Below are 26,124 nucleotides of genomic sequence, written 5' to 3'. Positions count from 1 at the left end.
ATTTGTACCACTGTTCACTCTTCATATTCAAATAGTGGTAAAGGTAGAGCCAACACTAGAGATTACAATCTAGAAGGCCTGTTAGATTTGACCTATGACCTTTGTGAATGTGTGTTTGGTTGTAGAGCACCGCTAACCTTACTCCCTGTATGAATGTGTGCTTGCGTTTCGCATCCTTGACTGTAGACCCATTGTTGATGAAGTAGGCTCCGGTCTCCTGCAGGCATAGCAGGGTTCTCTCTGCAGACACACACATTAACCAGTTATCATACACTCGGCAGTTTATTTATTAAACCACTCACATCAACGAGCTGTTTCGCCCACAGGACTGCCGCTGACTGGATGTTTTTGGTTTGGTACTGGAAAGATCACCCCGCGCTCAAAGTCACTTAGGTCACTATGCCCATTCTAACGTTCAATCGAACAGTAACTGAATGCCTCAATGCCAGTCTGCCTGCTCTATATAGCAAGCAACGACCATGTCACTGTCTGAGCGATCCATTTTCATGAACGGGGGTGGTGGGTGTATATACTAGACATAGAACTTGAGTCAAGCCTAGACATGAAATGATTCATGGGTGGATGACACCTGTCATGTCCAGCAGTACTCTGATTGTTTTCGCTCTATCAGGAACGAGTTCAACTTGGATAACTAGTTGAGTCTGGCTTGTCAAGCTAAAAAAAAGCTATTGCACTCCGTCTACTTGTTGAGGAGGAGGAGCAGTCATCTTACCGTGTTGTTCACAGAGTTGGGACTCATCTTCATGGCTCGGCTGGCGGGCTTGGTACACGTCAAGAAGATGGGCCTGTAGAGAACACATACCAGATAAACACAGGGAGGTACAAGAAGTCATGTAGTTAGACAAGAATAGAGTGCAATAAAGTACTCATGCTAATATTGTAACAGTGCGTAACAATGTCATTGCTGTTTAATGAGTTGGCCAAGTAGATGGAATTGTGGTGGTTTGGAATGAGAGCAATTCATAAGGGAATTATGTCATGAGATAGTGTTGCTGCTCAACCCACCTTGATGTCCATGACAGCTTGATCGTTTCAACCTTAACCAGAGCAATGTCGTAGTCTTTCATGTTCTTGTCGCTGAGTCCATCAATGTTGTACTGTGGGTGCGGGTTTACAGACAACACCTTCGCTAACACCTTTCCTTCATAACCTGGGGGACATTTGCATGAGTATGATACTTATTAGTAAGCATTACTTAGGGATGAAAGGCAGAATAGACATCACCTTTTTAATAATCTGAATAATCAGTAGTCTTATCTAAATAATCAGTCGTCTCTTATCTATAACCTGTGTTCTAGATTGGTATTTCTAATTGGGCAGACACATTGCCAAATGACCCAAAAACATTGTGAGGTCAATGCAGAGACCAATGTGCAATTGGGTAGGGTACTGACCATGCTTCACAGTCACTTTCTCTTGGTCCACTTTCACCTCAAATCTGATGGCAGAAAAGCAGTGTGCTGCGGTCAGGATCCAGTTCTGGGTCATGATGGAGCCTTGTCAGGTCTCAGACTTAGCGCCAGTCTGAACCTGAGAGAATAGGGTTAAATGGAGGATTTCATTTTACTGTAGATTCGTTGGTACTGTACTTAGGTATGTCTTTGATAGTGTTTATTGTGTACAGTCTTCCATGTTATGATCAATAAGGCTTACAGTGGTGACGTTCACATGCCACGGCCTGGTATAGGCTTTCTTGGTGGATCCAAACACGTGGTCACACTTTGTGTCATCACTATTACATTTTTGACTTCATTCTACTTGGTTTAGCCATTCTATTGCTAAATATACCACACAAAAAGACTTTAAAACAGATGTATTTTTTTAATGATAAAGTGCACTTGTCATTGAAATACAAGAAGATCACTGAAATACAGACACATTACTTAAATACAGTCACATTACTTAAATACAGTCACGTTGATATTTTAAGTAGAAATTGTGCACCAATATTGCATTTTAAAAGCCTGTTATATTAAATAAAGTGCCCTTTAATATAGACCACATCGGAAATTCAATAAATAAAAAAAAATGTATAAATAAAGATTTGCTAATGTGCCAAAACTCTGTCTCTCGTGAATCATTTACATCTGTCCCTCATTTTAAGGTCAACCCTGTAACATGAACTGAACTCTTGTTTTTATATGGTGAAAGCTTCCTTTTAAAATGTTTTTTTTTTCTTCAAAAGAAACATTGAACATCTAATAGTCAAATCAGGTGAGCTGGTTCTGCTCTTTTTGGACATTTTCTGGTGTTTAGTGTCAGAAAACTGAGTGGATTGAGCATAACAGGTCTACCCTGTTATCCATAGACAGACATGCTAGAAATCGTTAAATTGCCACTCCCTGCTGCTCACAACAAGCTCCCTTTCCCCCTGTCACAAGGGGATTCATGACTGATTTAAGATTAAATCCTCCACCCTGTTACGGTCAACCCTGTTACTTTATTTGGCACATAACAGGTCTACCCTGTTATCCATAGACAGACAGGCTAGAAATTGTTAAATTGCCACTCCCTGCTGCTCACAACAAGCTCCCTTTCCCCCTGTCACAAGGGGATTCATGACTGATTTAAGATTAAATCCTCCACCCTGTTACGGTCAACCCTGTTGCGGTCAACACTGTTACTTTATTTGGCACTTTTAACAGGTCCTTACCCTGTCATTTTTTCATTTAACATCTTCAGATGGGAAAACTTGTTTTTTATGAAGTTGAACATGTGCTCTTCATGACAAAATGTAAAAAATAGGTGAAATCAAACGTTTTTTTGACCAAGTTACACTTCTTCAAAGGCACCAAGTCGATGGGAATGATCCACACACATTACTGAAATACAGACACGTGGCTGAAATATAGACATACAGTACTACTCAAAAGTTTGAACACATCTACTCATTCAAGGGTTTTTCTTTATTTTTACTATTTTCTACATTTGTAGAATAATAGTGAAGACATCAAAAATATGAAATAACACATATGGAATCATGTATTAACCAAAAAAGTGTTAAACAAATCAAAACATATTTTATATTCTTCAAAGTAGCCCCCCTTTGCCTTGATGACAGCTTTGCACACTCTTGGAATTCTCTCAACCAGCTTCATGAGGTAATCACCTGGAATGCATTTAAATTAACAGGTGTGCCTTGTTATAAGTTCATTTGTGGAATTGTTTTCCTTCTTGATGCGTTTGAGCCAATCAGTTGTGTTGTGACAAAGTATTTTATTTTATTTAACCTTTATTTAACTAGGCAAGTCAGTTAAGAACAAATTCTTATTTACAATGATGGCCTACCAAAAGGCAAAAGGCCTCCTGCGGGGATGGGGGCTGGGATAAAAATAAATAAATATATACAGTTGAAGTCGGAAGTTTACATTCACTTTAGCCAAATACATTTAAAGTCAGTTTATCACAATTCCTGACATTTAATCCTAGTAAAAATTCCCTGTTTTACGTCAGTTAGGATCACCACTACGTTATGGGTAGCCTTTCACAAGCTTCCCACAATAAGTTGGGTGAATTTTGGCCCATTCCTCCTGACAGAGCTGGTGTAACTGAGTCAGGTTTGTAGGCCTCCTTGCTCGCACACGCTTTTTCAATTCTGCCCACACATTTTCTATAGGATTGAGGTCAGGGCTTTGTGATGGCCACTCCAATACCTTGACTTTGTTGTCCTTGAGCCATTTTGCCACAACTTTGGAAGTATGCTTGGGATCATTGTCCATTTGGAAGACCCATTTGCGACCAAGCTTTTCTTGAGATGTTGCTTCAATATATCCACGTACTTTTCCTCCCTCATGATGCCATCTATTTTGTGACGTTCACCAGTCCCTCCTGCAGCAAAGAACCCCCACAACATGATTCTGCCACCCCCGTGCTTCACGGTTGGGATGGTGTTCTTCGGTTTGCAAGCCTCCCCCTTTTTCCTCATAACATAATGACAGTCATTATGGCCAAACAATTCTATTTTTGTTTCATCAGACCAGAGGACATTTCTCCAAAGAGTACAATCTTTGTCCCTATGTGCAGTTGCAAACCATAGTCTGGCTTTTTTAAGGCGGTTTTGGAGCAGTGGCTTCTTCCTTGCTGAGCAGCCTTTCAGGTTATGTCAATATAGGACTCATTTTACTGTGGATATAGATACTTTTGTACCTGTTTCCTCCAGCATCTTCACAAGGTCCTTTGCTGTTGTTCTGGGATTGTCAGTAAGAGTGTCCACGAGTCTTTGAATGAAGAGATTGACATAAAACTGTCCAGTTTCAGTGTTTGTTGCAGCTCGTTCCAGTCGCTAGCTGCAGCGAACTGAAAAGAGGAGCAACCCAGGGATATGTGTGCTTTATGGGACCTTTAACAGAATGTGACTGGCAGACTGGTAGTGGTGGTACAGAAAATAGCCCTATTTGGTAAAAGACCAAGCTAATATTATGGCAAGAACAGCTCATATAAGCAAAGAGAATCGACAGTCCTTCATTACTTTAAGACATGAAGGTCATTCAATACGTAACATTTCAAGAACTTTGAACGTTTCTTAAAGTGCAGTCACAAAAAAACATAAAGCGGATATGATGAAACTGGCTCTCATGAGGACCGCCACAGGAAAGGAAAACCCAGAGTTACCAGTACCTCAGATTGCAGCCCAAATAAATGCTTCACAGAGTTCAAGTAACAGACACATCTCAACATGAACTGTTCAGAGGAGACTGTGTGAATCAGGCCTTCATGGTTGAATTGCTGCAAAGAAACCACTACTAAAGGACACCAATAAGAAGAGACTTATTTGGGCCAAGAAGCATGAGCAATGGATATTAGACCGGTGGAAATCTGTCCTTTGGTCTGATGAGTCCAAATATGAGATTTTTGGTTCCAACAGCCATGTCTTTGTGAGATGCAGAGTTGGTGAACAGATGATCTCCGCATGTGTGGTTCCCACCGTGAAGCATGGAGGAGGAGGTGTGGGGGTGTTTTGCTGGTGCAATTGTCAGTGATTTTTTTAGAATTCAAGGCACACTTAAACAGCATGGCTACCACAGCATTCTGCAGCGATACGTTATCCCATCTGGTTTGCGCTTAGTGGGACTGTCATTTGTTTTTCAACAGGGCAATGACCCAACACACCTCCAGGTTGTGTAAGGGCTGTTTGACCAAGAAGGAGAGTGATGGAGTGCTACATCAGATGACCTGGCCTCCACAATCACCCGACCTCAACCCAATTGAGATGGTTTGAGATGAGTTGGACCGCAGAGTGAAGGAAAAGCAGCCAGCAAGTGCTCAGCATATGTGGGATCTCCAGGTGAAGCTGGTTGAGAGAATGCCAAGAGTGTGCAAAGCTGTCATCGAGGCAAAGGGTGGCTACTTTGAAGAATTGAAAATATATTTTGATTTGTTTAACACTGTTTTGGTTACTACATGATACGTATGTGTTATTTCATATTTTTTATGTCTTCACTATTATTCTTCAATGTAGAAAACAGCAAAAAATTAAGAAAAGCCCTTGAATGAGTAGCTGTGTCTAAATTTTTGACTGGTACTGTATGTCTGAAGGAAATGCAACATTTTACTGAGATACAAAAACATTACTGAGAGATCATGTATGGTGTTGTTTGTAACAGTAACTTCTGACTCCTGTATCTCCCTTACCATCTCAGTACTCACCCTCTTTGACAGAGACGAAGGAGAAGGCCGCACACAACAACAGAGTGACAGCATGCATGACAAGTATCTGTTTATTCCTGTCAGTCTCTGATGGTGTCTGACTAAAAATATATGTCTACATGCTACTAAGTAGTTATCTTATTTGATGAGTCCATTAACAAACCCCAGCGAACACAAAAGCATGGATTGAGTAATGTTTTCTCAGAACTGGGTGAGTTCACTTTACATTTACATTTATTACACATTTATAACATTATTATTATTATTATTATTATTATTATTATTATTATTATTCATGTGTTGGGATCTTTATTTTAACTGTAATATTTTACTTCGAGACTCAAATAGCCTCTGATATTTAGAAATCGTTGCATCGTCTACCGAGTCAGTAATGAAGGGGACGACTATGAATGGAAAGGAGAAATGTGGGTTGTAAAACAAAAACTTAAATCTGACTGCAAATCCTTTTAACGCAGTTCCACTACACGGTCCCAACTTCACCCCAAGTTAGGGCCATGCTGACAATACACTGTATGATTAGCAAATTACTCAGTTTGTGCTTGCCAATGTTTAGTGTGTGTGTTAGTGTGTGAGAAAAAATTTAGGAGATTAGATGGTCATTATGTGTATCATGGAGAATTTTCTCTGAGTGGCCCCTACACCTCACTCCACCCAACCCCCCTCCTGCCCCAGAGCTCAGTCCTCTCAGCTGACTCGGCTTTGTGGAACACTGTGAAGGGAGTTCTATGCGTCTTTTATAACAAATTACTCACCCTCAACAAAACAAGAACAGACTGCACATCTGCCTACCTCACACACACATACACGCCATGACTTAATAAAGTGATGAAAGGAGAAACACTTGGGGGCACTTTCACCGGATTTTAAACCTGAAATTGGTGGACTAAATATTTTGTTCTTGTGGGATTATTTTACATTGTGGATGTATATAGACATATATTTTTGGTATTCGTAACAGAATTATGACTCAATCACTCTGGGGTGATACAGGCTTTTTTTATCTGTCACATTGAGCTTTCCTGCTGAAACGTTTCAAAGTCACCTTTTCTCCTTTCGCATTCCAACAAACATGTTGTTGATGAGCTCTTAACAACAACACTTGACTACACTGGAGTAGGTCTTAGGATGTGGGTGCTCAATGTTTCCCTGGAAGACTGAAACGGAACTTTAACCAAAGATGACAGACCTCACCGAAGTATCTGTTTACTCAGAATCCTCTGACATTTACAAGGTGAGGACAGCGATAGCTTGTGTGGGCCTGGAATTCTGGTTCCAATTTTTGATAGCAACTTTGCATTCATGGTGGAAAGTTACTTGGCGTTCCATGTTATACCAGTTGTCTTTGCTTTTCACAGAATGTTTTCTGCAACCCTGCATTTGAGCTTGATGGTGAGCGTGAGGAGAAAGTGGAAGGATTCAGTTCTGCCAGTACTGCCATGGCCCTAGAGCCAGTAAAGAGCCCAGCTGCAATCAGTGAGTCTGACAACCTAGTTTCCCTGTTCCATAACATCACACCGGAGTTGGATACGCAACAAGATTGGTTGATTCAGATGCCAAGACCTATTCAATTTGATCTAGCTGTTGTATTACACCATTGGAAAGTGGAAACAAAGATTCTAGGAGGGACAGGAAGGTTCTAACTGAAAGTAAAAAAATAAAAATAAAATATTTAGGGGGTAGATCAACATTTTTGTAAATATATACAGTACCAGTCAAATGTTTAGACACACCTACTCATTCAAGGGTTTTCATTATTACATTGTAGAATAATAGTGAAAACATCAAAACTATGAAATAACACATGTAGTAACCAAAAAAGTGTTAAACAAATCAAAATATATTTATATTTGCTTTGATGACAGCTTTGCACACTCTTGGCATTCTCTCAACCAGCTTCACCTGGAATCGTTTTCCAACAGTCTTGAAGTGCTGAGCACTTGTTGGCTGCTTTTCCTTCACTCTGCGGTCCAACTCATCCCAAAACATCTCAATAAGGTTGAGGTCGAGTGATGGTGGAGGCCAGGTCATCTGATGCAGCACTCCATCACTCTCCTTCTTGGTCAAATAGCCGTTACACAGGCTGGTGGTGTTTTGGGTCATTGTCCTGTTGAAAAACAAATGATAGTCTCATTAAGCGCAAACCAGATGGGATGGTGTATCGCTGCAGAAATCTGTGGTTGCCATGCTGGTTATGTGTGCCTTGAATTCTAAATAAATCACTGACAGTGTAACGAGCAAAGCACCCCCACACTATAACACCTCCTCCTCCATGCTTCACGGTGGGAACCACACATGCGGAGATCATCCGTTCACCTACTCTATGTCTCACAAAGACACGGCGGTGGGTACCAAAAATCTCAAATTTGGGCTCATCACACCAAAGGACAGATTTCCACCTGTCTAATGTCCATTGCTCGTGTTCTTGGCCCAAGCAAGTCCCTTCTTCTTATTGGTGTCCTTTAGTAGTGGTTTCTTTGCAGCAATTTGACCATGAAGGTCTGATTCACACAGTCTCCTCTGAACTGTTGATGTTGAGATGTGTCTGTTACTTGAACTCTGTGAAGCATTTATTTGGGCTGCAATTTCTGAGGCTGGTAACTCTAATGGACTTATCCTCTGCAGCAGAGGTAACTCTGGGTCTTCCTTTCCTGTGGCGGTCCTCATGAGATCCAGTTTCATGATATTGCTTGATGGTTTTTGCGACTGCAATTAAATAAACTTTTAAAGTTCTTGAAATGTTCTGTATTGACTGACCTTCATGTCTTAAATTAATGATGGAATGCTGTTCCTATTTGCTTATTTGAGCTGTTCTTGCCATAATATAGAGTTGATATTTGACCAAATAGGGCTATCTTCTGTATACCAACCCTACCTTGTCACAACACAACTGATTGGCTCAAACGAATTATGATTTTTTTAAATTCCACAAAATAACTTTTAACAAGGCACACCTGTTAATTGAAATGCATTCCAGGTGACTACCTCATGAAGCTGGCTGAGAGAATGCCAAGAGTGTGCAAAGCTGTCATCAAGGCAAAGGGTGGCTACTTTGAAGAATATAAAATATAAAATATGATTTGATTTGTTTAACACTTTTTACCATATGTGTTATTTCATATTTTTGATGTTTTCACTATTATTCTACAATGTAGAAAATAGTAAAAATAAATAAAAACCCTGGAATGAGTAGGTGTGTCCAAATCTTTGACTGGTACTGTATATACAGTGCCTTCGGAAAGTATTCAGACCCCTTGATTTTTTTCCACATTTCTTAGGTCACAGCCTTATTCTAAAATTAATGAAATCGTTTTTTTCCCTCATCAATGTAAACACAATACCCTATAATGACAAAGCAAAAACAGGTTTTTGACATTTTTTCTAATATATACAAAATTAAAAAACTGAAATATCACACAGTATTCAGACCCTTTACCCAGTACTTTGCTGAAGCACCTTTGGCAGCGATTACAGCCTTGAGTCTTCTTGGGTATGATTCTACAAGCTTGGCATACCTGTATTTGGGGAGTTTCTCCCATTCTTCTTTGCAGATCCTCTCAAGCTCTGTCAGGTTGGATGGGGAGCATTGCTTCACAGCTATTTTCAGGTCTCTCCAGAGATGTTCGATCGTGTTCAAGTCCGGGCTCTGGCTGGGCCAGTCAAGTTCATTCAGAGACTTGTCCCGAAGCCACTCCTAAGTTGTCTTGGCTGTGTGCTTAGGGTTATCCCCACAGCATGATGCTGCCACCACCATGCTTCACCGTAGGGATGGTGCTAGGCTTCCACCAGACATTCCGCTTGGCATTCAGGCCAAAGAGTTCAATCTTGGTTTCATCAGACCAGAGAATTGTGTTTCTCATGGTCTGAGAGTCTTTAGCTGCCTTTTGACAAACTCCAAGCGGGCTGCCATGTGCCTTTTACTGAGGAGTGGCTTCCGTCTGGCCACTCTACCATAAATGCCTGATTGGTGGAGTGCTGCAGAGATGGTTGTCCTTCTGGAAACTTCTCCCATCTCCACAGAGGACTCTAAAGCTCTGTCAGAGTGACCGTCATGTTATTGGTCACCTGCCTGACCAAGGCCCTTCTCCCATCATTGCTCAGTTTGGCCATTTAAGAATGATGCAATATATATGGCACAGCTGTCACTTTTTTGGTCCTTAAATGAAACTGGTATCTTTTTTTATTTATCACAATTTAGGTCTTTAATGCAGGGCCGACAGACAAGTTCCTTACTTTTTCCCCCTTCCCCTTTTCCCCCTTCCAAGTTTCCTCAACCACCCATGTCTTTCCTCCCTGTGTGTGTGTGTGCGTGTGTGTGTGTCCCAGTCCGAGGTGTGTTCAGTGTGTGTGTGATGCGTCTGCGGGGCCCGTGGTGTAGCTGGGGGGCCGTGGTGGTCTCTGTTGCAGCTGTGCTCCTGGTAGCAGCTCTGGGCCTGGCACTGGTGCTCATCTTCACACGTGAGTGCGGGGGGGGGGGGGGGGGGGGCAGTGGGAGGAGTGGTACCACACAGATACTATAAATCCATGTCATTCTATGGGTGGAACAGTGGGACCTCTGATCCTCAACAGAAAGTGTTCACTGAGCATGGTGTACATACATTTCACTCATCTCTCAAAAAATCTGGAAGGACCCTAAAGAAAAAAATCTCAATCTCATAGACACCTACATAATTATGGACACAATATCCTTATTTAAACTAGCATTGCCAATTCATATACTATATGGTCCCTTGAGCATGGAATGGCAGTGCAGTACTTGTGCACATCACAAGCTTGTGCCATTCACTAATGTCCTCTTACTCTATCTCTCACTGGGTTCTTCACAACACAGAGCTAAAGGGGCAGAGTGTGGATGGGGAAGTGGTGTCGACCAATCCCCTGGACTTGTTGACTGGAGATGGACTGCCTCGTGATCTACCCACAACCTCCACCAACCACAGTCAGAGGGACATTACAGTGGCCCCACAGCCAGCCAGATACCCTACCCCTGAAACTAGTGAGTATTTTTCTACTACAATTGTATCCATAAAAATAGAATAAGTAGTTATATTCCAATGATTGTACCTTACAGATATGTACTTACTTACAGATACATACAATACAATAATAATACAGTAATACACTACCCTGTACTTCTTTCACTGTTTGTCTGTCTCAGGTTGTGGGGGTGTATTGACAGCCTCAGAGGGCAGCTTTAGCTCCCCCAACCACCCTGGATCGTATCCCCCGGACTCGCTGTGTGTCTGGGTGATACGGGCGCGCCCTCCATCCCTGGTCCAGATCCATGTGTCCTCTCTGACCATAGAAGGACCATCCCCCTGCCTCTTTGACTGGCTGGAGGTTCAGGAGGAGACGGAGCAGCCTTCTGTTGTCACCAGGTGGGTCAAACATACTGTATCTAAACTTGTTCAAGGTGGAAGATGCCTCTAATCACAGATCCAGGATCAGATTAACATAAGTGACTATGGGCATGTTTTACACACTTCTGAACCTAATGCATGACAGCCTCTTGAAAAATCATACTCTTCATGACACACTGTGGCAACTAGGTGGCATACAAGTTCTGTATAGATGGCAACTCTGCCTACTTTCTGGCCCTGAATATTTTGCGGTTCTGCTGTTGAGGGATTTTAGGTGAAGAATAAAGATGCATTATGATTTCCTTTTGTGGCTGACATTTTAAAAGTGAACGTTATCTCCACTCTAGGTTCTGCGGCAACGTGGCACCCCCTACTGTGAACACCAACAGCAGCACTGTGTGGGTGACCTTCCGCTCTGACGGGAGCATCGGAGGCAGTGGCTTTATCGCCCAGTACCACGCCATCACACTTGAACAGAGTGAGTACGGGGTCAGAGGTAGAATCAACAGACACACTGAACTGATCTTTGCTTCAGGAAACATGTATTTTCACAGTACATTAACATATACCATCAGCAATGTGTGTGTCTGTTCTCAGAGAGCTGCTCCAGGGAGGAGTTTATGTGTGACCACGGGCGCTGCATCCTGCCTGTGTCAGTGTGTGACGGTCAGCCCAACTGTCATGACCTCTCTGATGAGGCCAACTGCAGCCACAAGCACAAAGGTAAGAACAGGGTGTACAGCACAGTACACACTCAGCATCATAGTGAGTCATCTGCATACATACAGCAGCTCATAGCAAAATAATGCAAAATGGTAGTCTCCTAAGTCTCGCTCATCAGTCGTGAGGAAGCCTGGTAATCAATTCTAGTAAAAGGGCAATCGTTTGCTTATCTATGCGAAACTAAACATCACCGTTTTTTGCTATGTTGTTGAACAGAGTGTGGGGGCCAAAAGACTGGACTCTACGGCTACCTGGCGAGTCCAAACCACCCAAAGCCTTACCCTCAACAACAGGTACCTACCTACACCTGATCTAGTAAACTGTCACCAACATGCATCATATCTAATTGACATACCCAGCCATATACCCAGAATAGACTTCATGAAATCCTACCATGGTAAAGTATGTTTAATCTACTCTTATTTCTCTGTCAGTTGTGCACATGGCAGATCTCTGTGGAGGAGGGTCATGTGATCAGGCTGAGTTTCCATAACTTCAGTCTGGAGACTCAGGACGTGTGTGAGTTTGACTATGTAGAGGTGCGTGACAGTGCTGATACCGGGGCCGGCAGAGTACTCGGACGGTAAGACCTATTATAATAGCTTCCCAATGTTTTTATTTCATACACTACCAATGAATTAGTTCAGAAGGGTTGAAAAAAGGAATGCTCAAAGCAAGTACATCTAGGCAAATGAAATGTTCTAAAATCAAGCGTAGGTGTTGTATGACAGACAGTATGTGACATGAATACAGAACCAGTCAAAAGTCATTCAAGGGTTTTTCTTTATTTGTACAATTTTTTTTTACTGTTTTCTAAGTCATCAAAACTATGAAATAACATGCAGAATCATGTATTAACCAAAAAAGTATTAAATCAATCAAAATATACTTTATATTTGAGATTCTTCAAAGTAGCCACTCTTTGCCTTGATGACAGCTTTGCACACTCTTGGCATTCTCTCAACCAGCTTCATGAGGTAGTCACCTGGAATGGATTTCAACTAACATGTGTGCCTTGTTAACAGTTAATTTGTGGAATTTTGTTTGAGCCAATCAGTTGTGTTGTGACAAGGTAGAGGTGGTATACAGAAGATAGCCCTATTTGGTAAAAGACCAAGTCCATATTATGGCAAGAACAGCTCAAATAAGCAAAGAGAAATGACAGTCCATCATTACTTTAAGAGATGAAGGTCAGTCGATATGGAAAATTTCAAGAACTTTGAAAGTGTCTTCAAGTGAAGTCGCAAAAACCATCAAGCCTTATGATGAAACTTGCTCTCATGAGTCCAAATTTGAGATTTATGGTTCCAACAACCGTGTATTTGTGAGATGCAGAGTAGGTGAACGGATTATCTCTGCATATGTGGTTCCCACCATGAAGCATGGAGGAGGAGGTGTGATGGAGTGGGGGGGCTTTTCTGGTGACACTGTCAGTGATTTATTTAGAATTCAAGGCACACTTAACCAGCATGGCTACCACAGCATTCTGCAGTGATACGCAATCCCATCTGGTTTGCGCTTATAAGGACTATCATTTGTTTTTCAACAGGACAATATATTTTGATTTGTTTAACACTTGACATATGACATATGACATATGTGTTATTTCATAGTTTTGATGTCTTTTTGATTATTATTCTATAATGCAGAAAATAGTAAAAATAAAGAAAACCCTTGAATGTGTAGGTGTGGCTATCTTTTGACTGGTACTGTATGTGTACCATAAAACATTCACAACAGTAACAGCACTCTTCCTTGATAAGACAGTGTAGCCTGTAGTAGGCTAGCCTGTGGTGGGGACTCCTACGGTTGCGAAACAGAACATGGTCACAAACAGATCTGGGACCAGGCCAATTGTACCCTACTGTACAACAGCTTGTAACACAGTACTACTGTTAATGTACCACAACCAGCACTAGTGTTCCTTCTCTATCCTGTCCCAGGTACTGTGGCACCAGCCTGCCTCCTGAGCTGATCTCCTCTGGGCCTCAGATAACCGTGGTATTTGTGGCTGACGAGGGTGTGGCAGACAGTGGCTTCAACGCGTCCTACCAGGCCATCTCCCTCTCTGAGAGTGAGCCCCCCCCCCCCCCCCCACACACACACACACATCGGTGGTGTTCAGTAGGACAGACCGTAGCAAAAAGTTTAGCAACAGGACCATCCTTGTTTCACTCTGTTTCAAAACGTTTCCTCCTTACTGAACATGACCCAGATCGGTCTCCCTGTATCTAGTCTGTTATGCTCTTGTAAACGTAGAAAATAAGCCAATTTATTAAAACATCTAAAAGTGGTTTAGTTAAAGGAATTACACTGGAAATACGAGAAGTGTATCACCTGTTTACTTGTTTGGGACAGGAACATGCAGTCCTACTCAGTTTGCCTGCAGTAGTGGAGAGTGCCTGCACCAGGAGTGGCTGTGTGATGGCTGGACTGACTGTGCAGACGGGACAGATGAGCACAACTGTGACAACTCGACCTATCCCACTTTCAGTGAGCCAACAATACACAAGACACCCATCATATTGGTTTGATTCCTACAGCAATAACACAACTGCTACGCTTTCAAGTAGAATTACTCCATTATGACAGATTAGTAATGTTTTCTGTATTTGTATCATACCTCTCCCCCAGGCTTGTCCTGTGAGCCCATCGAGGTGGAGATGTGTCAGGGCCTGAGCTACAACCACACCTCCTTCCCCAACATTTGGCTGTCCATCGCTGACCAGAGAGAGGCAGCCACGCTGCTCCGTCAGTACATGGTGAGAACGCACACCTGGCCTGTCAACACACAACCACACAGAACAATATACATTTTTCTTTAATGTGTCTTTAGTTAACTTGAACATTGTTTGTAACTTAATATAGGTGCATAGCAGTAGAGGCTGCTGAGGAGAGGATGACTCATAATAATGGCCAGAATGGAATCAAACACATGGTGTTCATGTGTTTGATACCATTCCATTCAAGCCATTCCAGACATTATTATGAGCCGCCCTCCCGTCAGCAGCCTCCACTGGTGCATAGCAATATGTTGTTTCATCCACGATAAACCAACTACACACTGAATAAGACCCTAAAAGGGATGTCCAGACCTCCTTTAAGTGTTTGATTCTGATGGAGGTAGATACTGTACAGCCACTCTATAACTCTCTCCTCTGTGGTTTGTGGTCATTACCAGGTGCTGATGGAGCTGGCGTGTTTCCAGCCCCTGCGCAGGCTGGTGTGTGGGATGTTCATGCCCCACTGCAGCCCTCAGGGTGGGGTGCTGCAGCCCTGCCGCTCAGTGTGCTCCTGGGCAGCGCAGCAGTGTAGTCAGGCCCTGGACGTCTTCACCTTCAGCTGGCCCTTCAACTGCCACCTGCTACCTGACTCCCAAGACCCTATGGAGTGCTCCAGCCCTTGAAGTATAGCACCTGCCCCATTCATTTGCTACAGTACAACCATAGTTATGAGATGAATCCAACACAGGACTATAAGAACTCTTAAGAATACCATCAAAGCTCCAATCTTTTCAAGGAGTCTTGCAGTCTCACTTGGACACTGATCATCATCTAAGGACCTTTACATGCAAAAATAATCACAATGTTACACTTCTGCAGACGCTATGGTTCTAGCCTTGTACAGCATAATACAGATGTATGGAACAGAACCGGTTGGAGTTAACATGGGAATAGAAAATAAATGTACATATTAATAAAAACAATGCTGATTTTGACATACTGTAGCTCGATGTTTTGCAAATGTGTGTGACTGAACCATACATTTTTTGTGTAATGAATTTGACCGAGACAATACCTGTATGTTTCAAAAAAGGATAGAATCGTAACACATTTTTATTGCATTTTCTGACACACCGAAAGATGGTGCCTTACCTTCATACAGTTAGTGAATGAATGAACTGTAAAGATTTGACCTTTCCAGGGAGAACCTCAGATTATGTCAGTATGACAAAATACTGTGACATTACAATCCAAAGTGGTTTTGACATGGAAGTTGATTGTTCCTTACCTACCTGATATCTCATTTATTCAATATATCAATATATATGCTTACAGTATATGGGATACATTGATTATAAGAAGTCCTCAATTGATACATAAGCCCCAATGATCAATTTCACATATGAAACAAATAATTCAATTATTCCGTAATCACACTTACACTATACTTTACAAAAAAACAGTAGTGATGGCTGCAATGATTGGTTGTCATGGCGGCGTGATGAGTTTGAGCGTGTGTTCGAGGGCCACAGCAGTGAGGCCCCACACGCGGTGCTTCCCGTTGCGGAACACGGGCAGGGTGTATCCGTAGCGCTCACCGGTACGGAAGTGGGTGTATCCCTGATTCTGGGGACTGCATACGTGGGAGAGCGACAGGGTGAAAATCTCTTCTACCTGAGAGAGAATGAGAAATGTCATTTTAACGCCATGTTAGTTGGCATTCGTGTTAGTTCAGCCCAAAGGCAAACAGAGTCCTTGTAACTGTACCTCGGCAGGATTTGGCTTGAACGACAGCGCCTCCAGGGGGCCGAGGTTGGCCAGTACAGGGGCTATCATCATTCCAGACTGAGAGAAAATGTGCAATGATTAGGATAAGCGGCAGATCAACAATTTACATAATGAAGACATATTCATATTAAGAAATGTTTCACTGAAAGAATACTACAGCATCTCAACTGTTCTAGCGCAGAGGGGAGCTACTAGGTGTGTGTCAGTGCGTCACATAGAGATGAATGGGGATCATGAGGGATTATGGTTAGGGTTAAGGTCCTCACCATATCCCGGATTGGTTTCAGCACGCCCCACACTTGGTTTGTTGCCACAGTGATGCCCAGTTCCTCACAAGCTTCTCTCAGGGCGGTGTCCACAACGTCCTTGTCCGAGGGGTCACGCTTGCCTCCTGCAAAACTGGACATTCACACAGCACTTTGTCAATTTCCAGCCTTCTATACAACTTCATACATTCATTTATAAGACAATGTTTTTCTCAAAACACACTAACAAAGTTGTCATTTTCAGAGTTGTTAAGTTATGTCATGACATCATATGTCAAACATTAAATAGCCCAAAAGCAGTGGGAATGGTGCAGGAGTCTGTGGTTACCTGACGTCGCCCTTGTGTCTGCCCTTCAGTGCTGTGGATCTGAGGGTGAACAGGAAGGCGGGCTCTCCCTCCACAGAGCAAAGAGAGACCAGCACAGACGCCCACTTCCACTGGGCCTCATTGGGCCCCCTTTCCCCCCGGACGTCTTTCTCATACAGAGCCACATTAGGCTCCAGGCTCTGCCGGCAGCGCGCCTCGTTCACCAGCGAAAGGCACTCCCTCAGGGCACCCTCAGGGCCGGAGGCAGCAGACTGGTGCAGGCCTTGGCTCTGGAGTGAAAGGAGTCGCTGGGGATCCACAGTCCACTGTTTGGGTGTGGACACAAGCAGTCTGTGAAAAATGTCCTTGTGAATCTTGCCACTTTGAACAGGACTGTAACTATTACTTTTAACACTGAATGTGATGTTGACCTTCACCTCAGCAGACAAACATTGGCTACCATTGTCAGTTTGCCTCCTTTGTAGAAGGCACTTACGGTCGCTAGAACATTCGGTGGCTTTGGAATTGTCCAAATGTTCCAATGAAGTGGTTTTCCAAGGGTCACATGCTACTATCACCTGCAGTCGTGGTGTATGTTTCAAAGAGACAAAGCTAGAGTCCTGAGACAATTGAGGTCGGTTGGGAGGGGTGGCTTTTTGTAAGGGGTGTTGAGGTGCGGTGTTAAGGAGACAGCTTTCACAACCAGAGGTGCTTCTGCTAACAAGGTGTGAAGAGACGGCTGATGAGAGGGGCACTGCCTCCTCCCCTCCATCCCCCTGACAGAGACTTCTCCCTGCTTTGGGTCCATTCCCCCTCTGACAGGCGTGTTCAGGTAGGGCAGGCACGCGGGGGTCTCTGACAGACAGCAGCAGTAGGGTTCTGACAGGGCATGTCAAGGCCAGAATTTGTGGACTCCTGAACATTCTTGAAAATAGAGATGAGACAAAATAATAATTTCCTTTGCTCCACTATACAAGGCTCATTGGTTAACTTATGTCAATAAAAAAAAAGTAAGCCTATTTTGACATGAGTGCAGTACAAATAAATAGGTTGTCCTCACTCTTCCCTGCAGCAGTGATTCTCAAACCGCTCCTCTGGGACCTCCCGCAGTTCCATGCATTTCCAAAGCATGTACAGCTGATTAGACCTTGCCAATTAATCAAGCCCTTAATTAATTTAAGTGAATCAGGTGTGCTAACGTTACTTCTGAACAACACAATTTTGACACGTCTGGGGGTCCCCGAAGTGAGGTTTGGGAATAACTATTTCAAAGTACTGCATTTGTTTATATATATATATATATATATATATAAAAGTGTGACATGGGTCATTTTCCTGATTGCACATTATGTAATCTGTAGCTAACATTGTGCAACAACGCTGCAAATTCAAGTTGCTGTCAGCAAGCAAGCTAACGTTAGCTGCTAGCCCAATGCATAATCTGGCAAATGGCCAGCTAGTTTGACAACCAACACTATTCAACGTTACCTTTCTTAGAATTCAGCTACTTAAAAAATGGTTTGAAGTTAACATTAGCTATTACCGAAGTTGTCAAACAAATCCGATTCTCGTCATTGGTGGCTAGCTAGATATAGCTAACGTTGTAGCTAGCTGGTTAGGCAATGTTCCCTAGCTGTCAAACACATTTTGCTAGCCGGTTAGCAAATGCTATCAAGTTTTTTTATTTTATCATGCAACTAGTACGAAAAAAATAAAGTTAGTCACATCTCAAAAGGATCCCAATCTTATTCCAGGTCCAGTAAGAAACGGAGGTTAATGAATCCCCCGGTTCTTCTCCCAACAACCTCTCTAAACAACAATATAAATATTGCATAGCGGTAGACGCCTCCCCTTGGACATCTATAGTAGCTAGCTACTGCGCCAGTACCAAATATGTCCCTGAAAAAGCTGAATGTCATCACTTGCCCTCACGAGGTGAAACGATATCAACCATTTAGAGATGCCATACCACAAATAATATAAGGCCTGTCAAACCATGAAGTATTATACATTTATGTGAAGTTATTATTTACAAAAGAAAATATTTACTCATTTCTTATTTGAAGCAGGGCAATTCCACGGTGACAACTTCTATGAGACTTAGATTTTTCACAAAAAATGTATACCAAACAAAAACCATAGATTGTTATGTTTAACAAATCACACAGCTCTAATCACAATGACAACTTTGAACAATTTTACACGGAATATTTTACAAAACAACATTTACTGGAAGAACTGGGCAGATGCATTTTGGTAAATGAATTTCTGTAAACTCTCCCTCAGTTTTTTACATTTGTGACCACGTTTTACAAAAACTCTTAACTCATTTGTTCCCAACTTTTCCCAGACTTTCCACTATGCAAATCTTATGTCATTAGTATGGCATAATCCGATCACGTAATTCATATTATTTTTATGTGTGTGTGTGTAAACACAAAAGTTAGTGGATTTGGCTATTTCAGTCACACCCTTTGCTGACAGGTGTATACAATTGAGCATACAGCTATGCAATCTCCATAGACAAACATTGGCAGTAGAATGGCCTTACTGAAGAGCTCAGTGACTTTCAACGTCATAGGATGACACTTTTCCAAGTCAGTTTGTCAGATTTTGCCCTGCTAGAGCTGCCCCGGTCAACTGTAAGTGCTGTTATTGTGAAGTGGAAACCTCTAGGAGCATTAATGGCTCAGCAGCGAAATGGTAGGCCACACAAGCTCACAGAACGGGACCGCCTGTCCTCTGTTTAAACACTCACTACAGAGTTAAACTGCCTTTACAAGCAACATAAGCACTATAACTATAATTATAACACAGCCCACCTATAATTTAGCCCAAACAACTACCTCTTTCCCTACTTTATTTATTTATTTTGCTCCTTTGCACCCCATTATTTTTATTTCTACTTTGCACATTCTTCCATTGCAAATCTACCATTCCAGTGTTTTACTTGCTATATTGTATTTACTTTGCCACCATGGCCTTTTTTTGCCTTTACCTCCCTTATCTCACCTCATTTGCTCACATCGTATATAGACTTGTTTCTACTGTATTATTGACTGTATGTTTGTTTTACAACGACAGAGTTACACATGGAGTATGTGTCGAACTGCTTTGTTTATCTTGGCCAGGTCGCAATTGTAGATGAGAACTTGTTCTCAACTTGCCTACCTGGTTAAATAAAGGTGAAATAAAAATAAATAACTGTATTTGCCAGGAGAACCCTACCTGCCCAGATGCATAGTGCCAACTGTAAAGTTTGGTGGAGGAGGAATAAATGGTCTGGGGGTGTTTTTCATGGTTCAGTCTAGGCCCCATAGTTCCTGTGAAGGGAAATCTTAACACTACAGCATACAATGACATTCATAATTTATTTGATCATTCAGCAAGTTTCCCTATCAGCATCCAGACCAAAATCATTGTGAATAGGCTTGGAAGTTCTTTCAAAGAGATGACCCACTGAAATAAAATGGTGATTCAATCAAATGTATTTGTAAAGCCATTTTTTTACATCAGATGTCAAAGTGCTTATACAGTAACCCATCCTAAAACCCCAAAGGGCAAGCAATGCAGATGTAGAAATACAGTGGCTAGGGGGAAAAAAACCTAGGAAGAAACCTAGAGGAACCAGGCTCTGAGGGGTGGCCAGTGCTCTTCTGGCTGTGCTGGGTGGAGATTATAGGAGTACGTGGCCATTAAGGCATCTTTAAGATGTTCATAGATGACCAGCAGGGTCAAATAATAATCACAGTGGTTGTAAAGGGTGCAACAGATCAGCACCTCAGGAGTAAATGTCAACTGGCTTTTCAAAGCCAAGCATTCCGAGGTCTGGACAGCAGGTGCGAGAGAGATGGAGAGGGAGCAAGAGAGCGGGTTGAAAACAGCAGGTCCAGGACAGGATGGCACGTCTGGTGAACAGGTCAGGGTTCCATAGCCGCAGGGAGAACAGTTGAAACTGGAGTAGCAGCATGAACAGGTGGACTGGGGACGAGGACAGCCAGGAGTCGTCAGGCCAGGTGGTCCAAGGCATGATGGGTACGCACAAGTCCATGTAATGCTTTGTAGGTTAGCAGCAAAACCTTGAAATCAGCCCTAGCCTTAACAGGAAGCCAATGTAAAGATTACCACTGGAGTAATATTATCCATTTTGGGGGGACATTTTTCAAGATTCCTGCAGCCGTATTTAGCGTAAACTAAAGTTTTATTAAGTGTTTATCTGGGAAGCTGTAGTAGTCTAATCTAGAAGTAACAAAAGCATGGATGAGCTTTTCTGCATAATTTTTGGACAAAAAGTTAGATTTTTGCAATGTTACGAAGATGGAAAAAAGCTGCCCTTTCTTGATAGGTTTGTCAAAAGAGAGATCAGGGTCCAGAGTAATGCAGAGATCCTTCAGTTTTATTTGAGACAGCTGTACAACCATAAAATTAATTGTCAGATCAAACAGCAGATGTCTTTGTTCCTTGGGACCTAGAACTCTAGTATCTTTGTTTTGTCCGAGTTTAAAAGTAAAACATTTGCCACTATCCACTTCCTAATGTCTGAAACACACAGGCTTCCGGGTTAGTCAATTTTGGGGCTTCACCATTGAAATGTACAGCTGTGTGTCATCCGCATAGCAGTTGGCAATGTTTTTCCAAATGACATCACCAAGATGTAGAATATATAGGGAAACAATAGTGGTCCTAAAACGGAACCTTTAGGAATACAAACATCATTGCTTTGTCAGAGGACAAACCATCCACCGAGACAAACTATCTTTCCGACAGATGAGATCTAAACCAGGCAAGAACTTGTCCTTGTAGACCTGTTAGGGTTTCCAATCTCCACAAAAGGATGTGGTGACCGATGGTGTCAAAAGCGGCACTAAGGTCTAGGAGCATGAGGACAGATGCAGAGCCTTGGTCTGACACCATTAAAAGGCAATTTACCACCTTCACGAGTGCGGTCTCAGTACTATGATGTGGTCTAAAACGAGACTAGCGTGTTTCGCATACATTATTTGTCTTCAGGAAGACAGTGAGTTGCTGCTTTAAAAAACATTGAATGGGAGGAAATTCGAAATAGGCTGATTAGTTAAAAAATCTGGGTCAAGGTTTGGCTTTTTCAGGAGAGGCTTTATTACTGCCACTTGGTGAGTTTGGGACACATTCAGAGGATAGGGAGCCGTTTATTACCTTCAGTATAGGAGGGCCAAGCACAAGAAGTAGCTCTTTCAGTAGTTTAGTTGGAATAGGGTCCAGTAGGCAGCTGGAAGGTTTGAAGGCCATGACTATTTTCGTGAATGTGTCGAAATACAGGATAAAAAAACTTGAGTGTCTCCAATGATCCTAGGTCCTGGCAGTTTTGTGCAGTTTTGGAGAAATAAGCATATTCAAAAAGGAGTGAGTCACTGCTGAAGTGAAGGCGATCCTCACTTGGGGAATGCTGCTTTTTAGTTAGCTGTGTAACCATATTAAAAATAAATTGGATTGTTTTTATTCTCCTCAACCAGCTTGGAAAAGTAGGCTAATCGAGCACCAGTAAGGGCGCTTCGATATTTCACGGTACTGTCAAATATTTTTATAACTAAACCAAGATAGACCACAGCCTGTTGTTTCAAATGGGAACAAATGAGTCATAATGGGCAAAACATGGAGGTGGGCAGAGCTAAGCATGAGCTAGCAAGATCCTTTTGCTGCGTTCTATCACGCATCCACATTTTTCCGTTAGGGAACACCTACTCTGTGAAGTGCACGTGTGCAATAACTCAAGTTGCCTTTGCACTCCTTCTAAACAGCGCAATTTTTGAAACTTTGGCGAAGAGTTTACAAAACTTAGTCCCCTCTGTTCATAACATATATTCTAATTTTGGGAACAGAAAATAGTATTGAGATCCCAAGTTTCGTCGATGAGAAAATATGCAGAATGTCAGCCAAAATCCATTTCATTCCATCTTCTCCCACTGCTGGCAACTGGGCTTCCTCTCAATACCATAATTTTTGGTATTGAGTGGAAACGCCAAGCCGATGCTTTACATTTATACATCTGGTAAAATATCTCTCACTGTTCTGTTTGTTGGTTGGAATGCCATTTCCGTTCCAATTTTCTAGAAGATTGCTTCAGGGCTCGGGTATTTTCTGTCTACCAGGAAGCTCATTTCAAAAACACAATGTTTTTGTTTTGTTTTTAGAGGTGCGACTGCATCTAGGGTATCACGCTAGGTTAAGTTGGTTGATACGTTTATGTTGATAGATAAGATGAGAGCACCCCTCCAGCTTGGAGGGAGTCCGTCACTCCTCAGCAGGCCAGGCTTGGTCCTGTTTGTGTGGGGATCCAAGAGAGGGACAGTTATCTACAAATTCTATCTTTTGGGAGGGGCAGAAAAAAGTTTTGTTTTCAACCAGCGATTGAGTTGTGCAAGTCTGCTGTAGAGCTCATCACCCCCCCCCCCCCCCCCCCCCCCACCCTCAAACTGGGAGCCAGAGACAAATACTCGAATCCAACACAACTTTCTTATCTAAATTACACTCAAGTTATGTTGCGCTTGGTGGCCTCTGACAGTTTCATTCTAACATCGTTGGTGCAGATGTGGATAACAATACCTCTGCACCAGCTACACTCGCCAGTTTTAGCCTCAGCCAGCACCAATTTCAGATTAGCCTTTACGTCGGTAGCCCTGCCCACTGGTAAATAATGTATGATAGCTGGATGATTCTTTTTAATTATAAACTGGGTGGTTCGAGCCCTGAATGCTGATTGGCTGACAGCTGTGGTATATCACACACTACGAGTATGAAAACACATTTATCTTTACTGCTCTAATTATGTTGGTAACCAGTTAATAATAGCAATAAGGCACCTCTGGGTTTGTGGTATATTGGCCACATACCACACTGCCTCGTGCCTAATTGCTTAAGTCTAATATTGCGGGTAATGGAGTCGCCAATGACTAGGATTTTCAATTTATCAGAGCTAATGGTGGGAGGCTTTGGCGGCTCAGACGCCATAATGGGTGGAGAAACCTGAGAAGGCTTGGGCTCTGACTCCGACTTGATGCTTAGTGGGGAAAACCAGTTGAAAGAGCAACACTGGTTGAGCATGCCAACAGGCTTTCTTTCCAGAAGCATTGAGAAAATTGTACGGCTTAAGGGACTGTGCAGGGGGATTAACACAACCTGTATTTACTGGCGGCACAGACGCTGTATCCTTTCCTTCACTTAAATTGTCCTTGCCTTGCGTCTGAACGATTGCGTCTGAAGCCGAACATGCAACTCAGCTATCCTCACCATAAGGCGATAGTTCTTCTGTAGAGCGACTGCAATGAGAAGGCATAATGTTATGTCCAGGGTAGAAAAAATGTAAGAAAAATAAATTGAGGACAAAACTAAGACGTTGGTAAACTTGTTAGATACAGAGTTTGATTAAATAGTTAAGAGCAAAAAACTAAAAAGGTTTGTCAGGTAGCCAAGTAGCAACAAACAGTACGGAGACAATGCGGAAGTGCTTTGCATCACCAGTCATGTGAACTCGATTAAATGTATCAAAGATGGAATTTTTTTCCGTAATGAGGCCAGTGTCTGAATTAATTGGTTGTGGCCGAGAGGTGAAAGTAGAACCCTTCAGGGATTTGACAGTTTTCCAGAATTTAGCTGGGTTCCCATTACAATCCGAAAGAGCGGTTACATAAAAATCCACAATCGTATTGAAGACATCTGCAAAAAAGCTCAAAGCTAAATCAGGTTCAGTGATAGCTGAAATGCAATCAAGGTCACTAAATTGTGCTACTTTGTTAGTTTGTTTGCGTTTTGTGTAACTTATTGAACTTATTGTTTACATAATGTTGCTGCTTTTGTCTCTTATGACCAAAAATAACTTCAGAACAGCGATTACTCACCGCGGACTGGAAAAAACTTTTTCCTTTAACGAGTCCGACGAGAAGCATATCCTGCTTTTACTTGAACAGGCCCAGATCTCCGCCTTTTGCTTGAAGAAAATGGCAGGGAAAGGGGCCGCAGATCGGGCAGCCTTCTGAGAATCCGTAGGCAAGCAAGTAAATTCCCACTGCCATCTGTTCTTCTTGCTAACGTGCAATCATTGTAACATACAATTGATGACCAACGATTAAGATTATCCAACCAACAGGACATTAACTGTAATCTTATGTTTCACCGAGACGTGGCTGAATGACGATATGGACAATATAGAGTTAGTGGGATTTTCCATGCACCATCTGGTAAAACAAGGGATGGGGGTATATCTATTTGTCAATAACTGCTGGTGCGCGATGTCTAACATTAAATAAGTCTTGAGGTATTGCTCGTCTGAGGTAGAGTACCATATGATAAGCTGTAGACCATGCTATCTAATGAGAGTTCTCATCTATATTATTCGTAGCTGTCTATTTACCACCATAGAACGAAGCTGGCACTAAGACCGCTCTCAACCAACTCTATAAGGCAATACGCAAAGAAGAAAATGCTCAACCAGAAGCGGCACTTATCAGCATGTAACATGTACAACCAGAGGAGAGAGAAATCCTAGACCACCTTTATTCCACACACAGAGATGCATACAAAGCTCTCCCCTGCCCTCCATTTGGCAAATCTGACCATTTTCTATCCTCCTGATTCCTGTTTACAAGCAAAAACTAAAGCAGGAAGTACCAGTGACTCGCTCAACACGGAAGTGGTCAGACAACACGGATGCTACACTACAGGACTGTTTTGCTAGCACAGACTGGAATATGTTCCGGGATTCATCCAATGGCATTGAGGAGTACACCACCTCAGTCATCGGCTTCATCAATAAGTGCATTGACGACGTCGTCCCCACAGTGACTGTACGTACATATCCCAACCAGAAGTGATGGATTACAGGCAACATCCGCATTGAGCTAAAGGCTGCTTTCAAGGAGCGGGAGACTAATCCGGACGCTTGATAAGAAATTCTGCTATGCCCTCAGACGAACCATCAAACAAGCAAAGCGTCAATACAGGATTACTGTTGAATCCTACTACACCGGCTCTTGACGCTCGCCGGACATGGCAGGGCTTGAAAACTATTACTAACTACAAAGGGAAACCCGAGCCTACCAGACGAGCTAAATGCCTTTTATGCTCGCTTCGAGGCAAGCAACACTGAAGCATGCACGAGAGCACCAGCTCTTCTGGATGACTGTGTGATAACGATCTCAGTAGCAGATGTGAACAAAACCTTTTAAACAGGTCAACATTCACAAAGCCGCTGGGCCAGATGGATTACCAGGACGTGTACTCAAAGCATGCGTGGACCA

General features: G+C 42.5%; 2 protein-coding genes across 5 annotated transcripts; one reads left to right on the top strand and one right to left on the bottom strand.

Moving 5' to 3' along the window:
• Positions 1 to 6,429: 6,429 nt before the first annotated feature.
• On the top strand, positions 6,430 to 15,486 carry LOC110503680 (membrane frizzled-related protein-like). Its single transcript, XM_036961834.2, has 13 exons — positions 6,430 to 6,919; positions 7,044 to 7,161; positions 10,012 to 10,143; positions 10,517 to 10,681; positions 10,844 to 11,063; positions 11,393 to 11,523; positions 11,643 to 11,768; positions 11,985 to 12,061; positions 12,203 to 12,351; positions 13,712 to 13,842; positions 14,127 to 14,261; positions 14,403 to 14,530; positions 14,950 to 15,486. Exons 1-13 carry the CDS (start codon positions 6,866 to 6,868, stop codon positions 15,172 to 15,174), a joined length of 1,791 nt encoding a protein of 596 aa, XP_036817729.2. The 5' UTR covers positions 6,430 to 6,865; the 3' UTR covers positions 15,175 to 15,486.
• An 83-nt stretch (positions 15,487 to 15,569) lies between these two features.
• LOC110503679 (uncharacterized) lies at positions 15,570 to 18,769 on the bottom strand. 4 transcript variants are annotated; one of them, XM_090218232.1, is made up of 5 exons: positions 18,341 to 18,769; positions 16,874 to 17,776; positions 16,546 to 16,678; positions 16,259 to 16,336; positions 15,570 to 16,165 (listed from the first exon to the last, which is right to left on the bottom strand). In XM_090218232.1, the coding sequence occupies exons 2-5, from the start codon at positions 17,773 to 17,775 to the stop codon at positions 15,980 to 15,982; spliced, it is 1,299 nt and encodes a 432-aa protein (XP_090074358.1). In that variant the 5' UTR covers position 17,776; positions 18,341 to 18,769; the 3' UTR covers positions 15,570 to 15,979. The 4 variants fall into 4 exon arrangements, with proteins under 4 accessions (XP_090074358.1, XP_021437808.2, XP_021437807.2 ...); XM_021582133.3 differs by having other exon boundaries at positions 18,578 to 18,769; XM_021582132.3 differs by having other exon boundaries at positions 17,913 to 18,741.
• Between the last annotated feature and the right edge of the window lie 7,355 nt (positions 18,770 to 26,124).

Source organism: Oncorhynchus mykiss, chromosome 24, assembly GCF_057628025.1.
Source record: "Oncorhynchus mykiss isolate SJ-2025 chromosome 24, ASM5762802v1, whole genome shotgun sequence".
NCBI lineage: Eukaryota > Metazoa > Chordata > Actinopteri > Salmoniformes > Salmonidae > Oncorhynchus > Oncorhynchus mykiss.
The sequence above is the reverse complement of the archived record's forward strand: the minus strand, read 5'-3'. Positions and strand labels throughout refer to the sequence as shown.